Genomic DNA, 10,448 nt, shown 5'->3' on the forward strand with positions numbered 1-10,448 from the left:
GTTTCCTGTTCTGCCAAACAAATCTAAATTCTAGCCTGACTGTATCAAGGATTTGCCTGAAAGAACAATAAGGTGATAGACTTGGCACTGATTTGAAAAAAATTCAAAAAATTGGTATAATCGTATCAGTATACATTTAATAAATAACTTCTTTTTTTAGGAAATGGAATATTGCTAACTACAAAGAATATGCTAACTATGGGACACTAACTGCAAATGTAAAATGAAGATCAGAAAAAATAATGCTCACTGGGGTAATGCGTTGGCTAATAAAGTATCATGATTATCTTTCCTTTATTATTATCATTATCAGTATTATTATGAAAAAGAGCACTCAGGTGGAAAAAGCCACACACTCAATATTGACTATAAAAATCATACACTCAATGCCTGTTTTATGCTTCCTCCACAATCTTGTCCTCCTATTGGTTTATTATTCTTTATGTCTATACCAGAAAGCCCTTGGAGCTTTGGAAAGTTTTATGTACAATTTTGGCCTATTTAGTTCAATTCATCAATCTTATGCTCAGTTAAATTCACTTATGACAGATATTCAGTTTTAGATATGAACACATTCAAAATCGGAGAAGGCAATGGTACCCCACTCCAGTACTCTTGCCTGGAAAATCCCATGGACGGAGGCGCCTGGTGGGCTGCAGTCCATGGGGTCGCTAAGAGTCGGACACAACTGAGCTACTTCCCTTTCACTTTTCACTTTCATGCATTGGAGAAGGAAACGGCAACCCACTCCAGTGTTCTTGCCTGGAGAATCCCAGGGACGGGGGAGCTTAGTGGGCTGCCGTCTATGGGGTCGCACAGAGTCGGACATGACTGAAGTGACTTACAGTACAGTACAGTACATTCAAAATGTTATCATACTTCAAATACTTTGCCAGCCTGAAAGGATCTTTTGAATCCTTCATTGAAAGTTTTGCTTTTTATGCAAGGGACTGAGGTAGGTAGTCACAATAAACACGTAGGAGAAATAAGGAAGATTTTGGAGTAAAAAATATGGTTCAAAACGGAGAAAACTGATGTATTTTAAAGCAGTGTTTATATTATGTATTTGTTAATTTTATTCTATTTCCCTACAGGTTTAAATGTTTTTTGACTACTTGGCTACTGATTAGAGAACACAAAATGAATAACTCAACAAACTCCTCTAACAATGTGGCTCTGACCAGTCCTTATAAGACATTTGAAGTGGTTTTTATTGTCCTTGTGGCTGGGTCCCTCAGTTTGGTGACCATTATTGGGAACATCCTGGTCATGGTCTCCATTAAAGTCAATCGCCACCTCCAGACCGTCAACAATTACTTTTTGTTCAGCTTGGCCTGTGCTGACCTCATCATTGGTGTTTTCTCCATGAACTTGTATACCCTTTACACTGTGATTGGCTACTGGCCTTTGGGACCTGTGGTGTGTGACCTTTGGCTTGCCCTGGACTACGTGGTCAGCAATGCCTCAGTAATGAATCTGCTCATCATCAGCTTCGACAGATACTTCTGCGTCACGAAACCACTCACTTATCCCGTCAAGCGGACCACAAAAATGGCAGGTATGATGATCGCAGCTGCCTGGGTCCTCTCCTTTATCCTCTGGGCTCCAGCCATTCTCTTCTGGCAGTTCATCGTAGGGGTGAGAACTGTGGAGGATGGGGAATGCTACATCCAGTTTTTTTCCAATGCGGCTGTCACCTTTGGCACGGCCATTGCAGCCTTCTATTTGCCTGTGATCATCATGACTGTGTTATACTGGCACATATCCCGGGCCAGTAAGAGCAGGATCAAGAAGGACAAGAAGGAGCCTGTGGCCAACCAAGATCCAGTTTCTCCAAGTCTGGTTCAAGGAAGGATAGTGAAGCCAAACAACAACAACATGCCTGGGAGTGATGATGGCTTGGAGCACAACAAAATCCAGAATGGCAAAACTCCTAGAGATGCTGTAACTGAAAACTGTGTCCAGGGGGAGGAGAAAGAGAGCTCCAATGATTCCACCTCAGTCAGTGCTGTTGCCTCTAATATGAGAGATGATGAAATAACCCAGGACGAAAACACAGTTTCCACTTCTGTGGGCCATTCCAAAGATGAGAACTCAAAGCAAACATGCATCAAAATTGTCACCAAGACCCCAAAAGGTGACCAATGTACCCCAACTAATACCACTGTGGAGCTAGTTGGTTCTTCAGGTCAGAATGGAGATGAAAAACAGAACATCGTTGCTCGCAAGATTGTGAAAATGACTAAGCAGCCTGCCAAAAAGAAGCCTCCTCCTTCCCGGGAAAAGAAGGTGACCCGGACGATCTTGGCTATTCTGTTGGCTTTCATCATCACTTGGGCCCCATACAATGTCATGGTGCTCATTAACACCTTTTGTGCACCCTGCATCCCCAACACAGTGTGGACAATTGGTTATTGGCTCTGTTACATCAATAGCACTATCAACCCTGCCTGCTATGCACTTTGTAATGCCACCTTCAAGAAGACCTTTAAACACCTTCTCATGTGTCATTATAAGAACATAGGCGCTACGAGGTAAAGCATCTTTGTAGAGAAGAAAGATAGTCAAGGGGAGCCTCGTGAAAGAATAAAAGAGCTCCTAGTTTTCAAATCTCTGCCATTGCACTTTATAGTCTTATCGTGGAATGTGCAATTGAGGAGCCCAGCAGTGACACTCTTTGGTGCCTATGCTCCAGTTTGAGAAACTTGTACCTTAGAAACCCTGTCAGATGAGGAACAATTGGACCATAAAGGAGACATGTTGAAATTGTGGATTTAAGAAGTGACCTATGCTTTCTTGTACTCTCTTGAAGAAGGGCTTCTGAATCTATAATTTTATCTCTGCACAAAAAGAATAATAACCTCGCTGTGTTTTTTCATTTTTGTGTTCCCAAGTGAAAGGCCACAGTTACAAACTAACCTGGAGACTTAAGCCATTATACGATGGGGAGGTGAAGAAACAAGATCAAAACCGGATATAGAAATGGCCTCCAGAGTGTTAAACATATATTATTCTTTTGTTATGATTTTATGTGGAGAATTGCAACATAATAAATGCTTATCTTTTTTATCTTTCCCCTTTCCCATCATAAAAAGAGAGCAAACAAACAAAAACTTAGCTAGATTACATCATTATTTTTGTCACATGGCATTGGATTTTTTACTCCCATGTTTTACACTGTGTAAGTGCAAAATCTGCAGGACTTTCACTAAATGCAGAGACAGTCAGGAGAAAGCGTATTTCACCCCTGCCCACTGTGTCTTTTGCATTCTTTGGGGGTATAAAACTGTGAAGATTTAGTTCACTTATGATTCTTTATGTGAAATATTTTCATCAATCTGGTTTTATACTAAATAAGCCCCTTATTTTAATAGAATAGCCTACCTAATATATAAACATGCTTGAGAAACCAAAGTCAATTTTTTAAAATGAGGTTTCATCAAATTCAACAACGCTCATTTTTTTTTTTTAAGAGAAAGTTTACTGAGGCCAGGTGAATTTTGAGATAAGAAAATAGAAGGTTGAAAGGGCATCCTGTTTCAACCTGATCTGCCTGACCTATGTATGACATACTAACTTGTAAAACATGAACTCTTGGCCTTTGCAAGCAGAAATAAAACGCTGCTTTATTCATCTGGAATCTTAAATAGGATTAAGTTATTCACATGATACCACTGACTTTGGGGTCAATCCCAAGAAAATAAGACTTTCTCTTCAATGCTTGATAAAGGATGATATTAAATTTATAGTCAAGTGAGATTTGTAACTGTCTTATGACCTGTAGAAGGAAAAAAAATAGAGAACATTTACTGAAACCACACGTTTTGTATTCCTCAAATTGTCAATTCCCCTTAAAGTTTTTTAACTTCAAAATTCTGTTGATAGAAGTAGTAATCTTTATGGAAGAAAAGTCATGGATAACTAAACAGGCCAAGCAAGCACAACAGAACCTGAGAGTAGGTGGCTGCACCTGTGCTGCTTCTCACCATTTTTTTAATTCTAGACCACAAAAAAATCGTATCAGGAACAATTAACCTGTGTATGAGTTTCTTATTGTACCTATACCACTTCTCACCATTTAAAAATTCTAGACCATAGAAAAGTTATATCAGGAACAATTACCCTTGTCCATCTAAGACAGACATTTTTATTGGGATCCCAAATAAATATACAGCTATACTGATTCAAGCTTAGTTATTTTTACCCCTCAACATTTTTTCTTACGGTATTTCCTATAGTCTTCCAATCAGATTTTCTAAGATGGTCCAATCAATAGAAATTAAATTTATAAAACCCATTTCAAATTTCATATTTTTCATTTTAGGTTTATGAGCTCTACGATATCTTGATCAGTAGTATCCATGTGAGTTGCATGATGAATTTGTCACTATTAGACTTTAGCACCTTAATTAGAACTTTTTTGTGTGACTTGCCTCACTGATGGCATCTCAACAATTTTGAGAGCTGAAAAAAAAAAGCACAAAGCAAATAACAACAAAAAAGAACAATTAGTAAGAAGCAAAGTGCCAATAATTTTTGTACATAAGTTATCCTTTATAAAAATAACTTTCTGTTTCAATAACTTCAGTCATCCTTCCCAACCAAATCTTCTATTTATAAACATACAGCGTCAGTTCATACTGGTATCTTTTTTCTACCTTAATATAAACTTTTACATTTTAAATCCATATTTATTTTTGTTTTTTCAAGTAAATGCATCAATTGAGGGGAAAGTACATCAAGCAAATGTGCTGTTTGGTTTCTTGTATACAAAACAATTGACTGGCTGAATATTTCACATATTAACTTGTGCTGTTATGATGGAGATTCAGCTTTAGTTGGGTTGAACTCTTTGGATTCAAGGATTGAGGATTCTGGATTTGGGGTTTTTTTTGTCTGCTCTAACAATCCAACTCATCATGAATCAAACTGCCTCTAACTGTCCGTTGCCATTGCATCTTTTCTTTCTTCTGTTCTTGATCTTCACCATATCTACCACAACCTTATTGAAAAAGAAATCACCAAAAATTAAAGAAAGGAATTGAATATAGACTGATACATCATGGATGATTTGTCAACTGGAATCAGAAAAAGTGACAAGAATACTGAAAATAGTAGATGATTAGAAAGATGTGGAGACTGTATCTAGAGGCTTGCATTAACTATTTACTGGATTTGTTTATTTCAGTGGCTCCCAGCCAGGGACCATTTTGCCTCCCAGGGGACATTTAACAATGTGTGGAAACGTTTTTGGTTGTCACAACTCAAGGGAGGGCTCTTGGCATCTAGTGACTAGGCTCTGGGGATGTTACTGAACAGCTTACAATGCACAGGATAGACCCCACAACTAAGGATTTTTTTGGTACAAAATGCCAGTAGAGTCAAAGTTGGGAAATCCTGTTTTAAGGGATTCTAGAGCTTGCTTTATATAAGTGGGAAAAATCATCCTGTATCTCTATTAGGACATCAATGCAAATTGTTCATCTGTTTGAAAAAAGTAATTTCACCAGCCACATACCAGACACACTGTTATCCGTTGAATCTGGTGTATTTGTAATTTACAGACTGGGAACACAGGACAAATCACCATACCATGCACACAACACATTGTTTCCAACATTTTAATGTCCAATTAGGAGTGCACGGAGTCCAGTTAATTGAAGTAACTGGCTATTAAAATGGTTGCAATTAATATGGTCACTTTCTATCGGAGCTGCTGTTTTTCCTCTCAAAAACATTAAGAGCCTCTTTCAAAAACAACATGATTCATCTCCTTTGTCTTCACTGGAAAGGTAAATATCTGTCAAGAATTTCTTCTTTCCTCATAGCAATAATGTAAATATCCCAGAGTGGTCTTAAAAGAAGAGTTTAAGAATGTGAAAAAGCCAGTTCATTTCTTGAAAAAAGAAATGATTGCCTTTTTACCAGTTCATCATTAATTTAACGCCACCTCCCCAAGTGGTAGGAAAAAGTCATCAATATAATAGGTCATGTAGGATATGCTTTTTGGTGGATGTTAAAGCTGGAGTTTCCACATACTCCTGGCTCTTTGTCCATTCATGGCTTTTTGACCCTAAAGATATGACATTGGGGGAGATGGGAGTTCAAAATGATGGCAACATATACTTAGAAATGCAATCTACTTTTATTTTCTCCTACTAGTTCACTGGTAGTTGCCTTTCCCCCAGTTTGATAGTATCCCTTTCAGCACCCACAGCACTGGTGTTGCAAATAGATTAGGGAAGCACCCAAAGCTGGATGAATTGTGCGAAGTGTATTTTCAGCATGTATATACAATACCTTGCCTCTCAAATATGCTTCTCTTAAAAGGGTGCACGCTATAGCATGAACTGTGTGCATATTTAATGTATCTTCCTGGAATATGCTGTACGCTTAATATACATATTCTATAAATAAAGTAATAAAATGTATAATAGAAATACATATTTCTGTATGCAAATAAATATATTATACACAAAATCTGAGCGTGTAATATGGTGTTTGTGGCTTCAGAGTGACGAAGGTAGAGTTTATACACCTAATTTTAACAGAAAGTAGTATTTGCTTTTGAAGGGAGACATTAAACAACAACCAAACTCTACCCATATTACTACTGTACTGTTTTATAACTTTTGAAAACATAGCACTTATTTTAAATATCTCTTGGAGGACTATATTAATAAATCTGTGCTGGTGTCACCCCATATGACAACAATGCTTTTTGCCTCTGTGTTCCTGAGAGTCCTCTAACTATCATCTTCCTGGCTGTTTTGGTTCCAACAGCTGTGTTGATCTCACGTCTGATTGCCTGATGAGATTGCAACCAGTTCATTGACATACAGCTTTGCTCTCCTCCAAATTAACTGATTTTTGTGAAATAAAAAATAATCATCCTGGGAGGAAAGGATGACCTTCAAAACGTTTTACACTTTGAAAAACAAGAAAGAATTGCACAAGCATTGTTTGTTACAAACCACTCATTTCAGTCTGGGGGCAATACAGCATTCCATACATTAATGCCAAAAAGTTGTGATGTAGTATGATGTTGAAAGTGTCTCTAAGAAATGACAAAACATATGGTTTCTCTCTAAGTGACCTACATCTTCTCCATAGCAATTCTCATCCTTCCCTTGGCGCCCACTCAACTACCTACCCACATTCCACAGAACGTTTTCTTTGGTCCATTAGCACGAGTCCATACTTAGCAAATTTTATGACATTAAGTGATAGTTAGTGGACATGAAGTCTCAAGAGGCACTTGTATTTTAATATAAAAAGCATAAACACTGAATATTTGAAAGATTCGTATTAGCCTTTATATACCAAGGCATAAAATGAGAAATACATTTTTCACTGAACTCTAGTTTTCTTTGAATTTCATGGCATTATTGGATGGCTACCCACTCTGAAATTTTACCTTCTGTCTCACAGTGTCCACCCTTGTGAATTACTGTTTCTTATGTAAACCAAAATAATTTCTAGAAAAAAAGAAAAATGATGTTTTCTATCAATTCTCATTAACTTATTATTGTTCCAGTGAAACATTCTCATTTAACTTTTTAGAATTAGAATTGAATACTGTATTGATGAATTGTCAAATGCTCTTCCTGACTAGGTGGTTGAAAATACTGAGAGGAGAAAAACATCTTGCCATCATAATGAAGAAACTTCCACTTTATAGCATATATGTCTTTTTCAGCCAAAAATGGAAGAAGCATAATGTGGTAAGTTGTAGAATATAGATAGATATTTATTAAGTAGTGACATTCTAGAATGTCTATTCTTTGACTTCTTAAACACACACACGCACAGTAAGTCATGGGAAACCATGAAGACAAAAGGATACTTGCACCATTTCCCCAGAAGCTCATCTGAATACTTAAACTATACATTTACTGATAATGTGGATAGGTTTGAAAGTCATCTTGAAGGATTTTTTTTAATGAGTATTGTTTTCAAGTTAGTACTATAATATAAGAGATGGTGTTACTGAATAGCTCATCCACTTTTTTTGGCCATGCTATTTAGTATACAGGATCTTAGTTCCCTGACCAAGGATCAAACCTATGCCCTCTACATTGGGAGCATGGAATCTTAATCCCTGAACTGCCAGGGAAGTCTGGTGTTAGTGAATAGATTGTGTTTGTGTCCAGAAAGAATTATTATGGATTGCTGAGGTGGATGATTTAAATCTGGATAATAGTTGGATGATTTATATATTAAAAAGTTATGATTCACTTTATCCTTAATTATCTTCAGCACAGTAAGTCTTGCTTTTCTTACTGCTCTTGTATGTAGAGCGGGTACTTAACATTTGTGATGGTATGAGTATCTTTACTAGGGCTGTATTATATTATGCCTCATGTCAGCAGTTCTCAAACTTTAGCCTGCAATAGAATCACCTGCAGATCGTTGAGCCCTCTGAGGTGTGATATGCAAATCTGGGTTTCTAATAAATTCCCAGCTGATCCTGATGACGACTGCACTTTTAGAACAACTGACTTTTGAGTCTAATTAAAAGTTTTACCAAAGCATTATGATAACTAGCAAAGTTTGCCATTATTTATGGCAAAAATTTACATTTAAAACATTATCCACATGGAAGGAAAGTTTTTATTGGACATAAAGTCTATTGCCTACTTATAAATAGATTCTTCATGTTTTCTATCTCTTGAGAAACTTTGCCATGATCTTAACATCAGAGTTTTAAAATAATAATATTGATATATTCACATAAAGATAAACTAACATATCAAATCTTTAAAGATAAAAACAGCGAATGCTTGAATTCTGTGATATCGCCAATAAAAGATACTTTAGACATACACTTTATATGATGTCCTACATCATGTATTTTTGCATAGATATGTATGCAGACACATTCTCCTAAGCGTATTCAGAATAAATCATTCCATTATTACATCATTTAGAATTAATGGTAATTAATTGGAAATTTAGAAGGAATTCTTCAACCTCTGAGTTTCCCTGGTGTCTCAGCTGGTCAAGAATCTGCCTGCAATGCAGGAGACCTGGGTTCGATCCCTGGGTTGGGAAGATCCACTGGAGAAGGGAAAGGCTAACCATTCCAGTATTCTGGCCTGGAGAACTCCATGGACTGTATAGTCCATGGGGTCGCAAAGAGTCAGACACAACTGAGCAGCTTTCACTTTTTTTTCTTCAACCTCTTCTTAATACACATACACAATCACACATACTCAGGCATGCACACACACACACTCAATGCTACACAGATATATATTCAAAAATACAGATGCATACAAACATACATTTTACCTTGTACTGTATATCTTGACGGTGCCCAGAGGCATAAACTTTCTGCTACTTCCAAAAGCATTTGAAACTCTGCTAGAGAAGATACTGAACCCTCAGGTCAGCCAAATGATATTGAAGAAAAAAATCTATCTCCTCTGTGCTATGGCCAGTAAACTGAAGAATTTTCTCATAGCCTTTAGGATCTTATGAGCCTTAGCTTTGTGTCTGCCACCAATATATTCCAGTAACCCGAAAGCCATCTCTTCAGTGCATGCCAGTGATTACATGAGGTCGTGGTGAAAAAAGGTGCCCAAAATACACTATAGCACCTAGAAGGCACATCTACAAATACATATCTTTGTGATGGTTGCCTCCGAACAGTCTACAGCTGTACAACATGAGGCTTTTAATACCGATGTGACTATCTAGAAAGCTGAGTACAAGGAAAAAAAAGTGACAATTTCTCAGCACATTCCTTCCAAAATCCCTCTCAGACATTCTTTTTTAGGTTTATAGCTCTTTATACCTCTGAATGGTATAAAAACTTAGGAGTGATATTTACTTTGAATATGCAACAGATGGTCAAATATTCAAAATGTCTGTTATCCTGAAAAACAAACAAGACTGGAATGCAAGTCTCATCTTCCAGGAAAAGGAAAACTATCAACCAGATTATTTTTGCTTTTCTCAGTATTATCATTATTCTGCTTATGAATAAAGAAGGACAAGAGGTCATTTAAAGGCCAGATAGTAAATGGCTAAATAAAACCATTTTACTTTTTCTAACCCTACATAGAAGTAATAATCTAAAACAATGTTTCTACTTAAGCAGAAAAAATAACCAAAAGGAATAAAATTAAGACTGAACCAAGAGCAATAAAATAAGAAATTCCAGTGAGATTTAAAAAAATCTTAACATCTAAGCTCTCTCAAAGAATAGCAATACCTATTTAATAGAAATTCTTTTCTTTTTCCAAGTTCTCTGTAATTTCTTAAAAATTTTTACTTTCTTCATCTCTTTTTGATATTTTTGGTAAAGTCTTCACTAACATTGCTTTAAAAGCAATTTTTATAAATATTTTCAGAAGCAAACACAAAATTATTGTTTCCCTGGCTCTTGTTTTGATTTTTGCTGGGGTTGACATTGCTACACCAGAAAGCAAAAATAATTTTTG

The 10,448-nt window shown here is 36.6% G+C and overlaps 1 protein-coding gene across 2 annotated transcripts in view; it reads left to right on the forward strand.

The window, feature by feature from the left end:
• Positions 1 to 6,480, forward strand: part of CHRM2 (cholinergic receptor muscarinic 2) — a 163,732-nt gene extending 157,252 nt beyond the window's left edge. Inside the window, exon 2 of one of the 2 annotated variants that reach the window (XM_005205852.5) lies at positions 1,095 to 6,480. In XM_005205852.5, coding sequence (XP_005205909.1) covers positions 1,141 to 2,538 — 1,398 coding nt within the window. In that variant the 5' untranslated portion in view covers positions 1,095 to 1,140 and the 3' untranslated portion in view covers positions 2,539 to 6,480. 2 annotated transcript variants of the gene reach the window in all.
• Positions 6,481 to 10,448: the final 3,968 nt, after the last annotated feature.

Source organism: Bos taurus, chromosome 4, assembly GCF_002263795.3.
Source record: "Bos taurus isolate L1 Dominette 01449 registration number 42190680 breed Hereford chromosome 4, ARS-UCD2.0, whole genome shotgun sequence".
In the NCBI taxonomy this organism is placed as follows: domain Eukaryota; kingdom Metazoa; phylum Chordata; class Mammalia; order Artiodactyla; family Bovidae; genus Bos; species Bos taurus.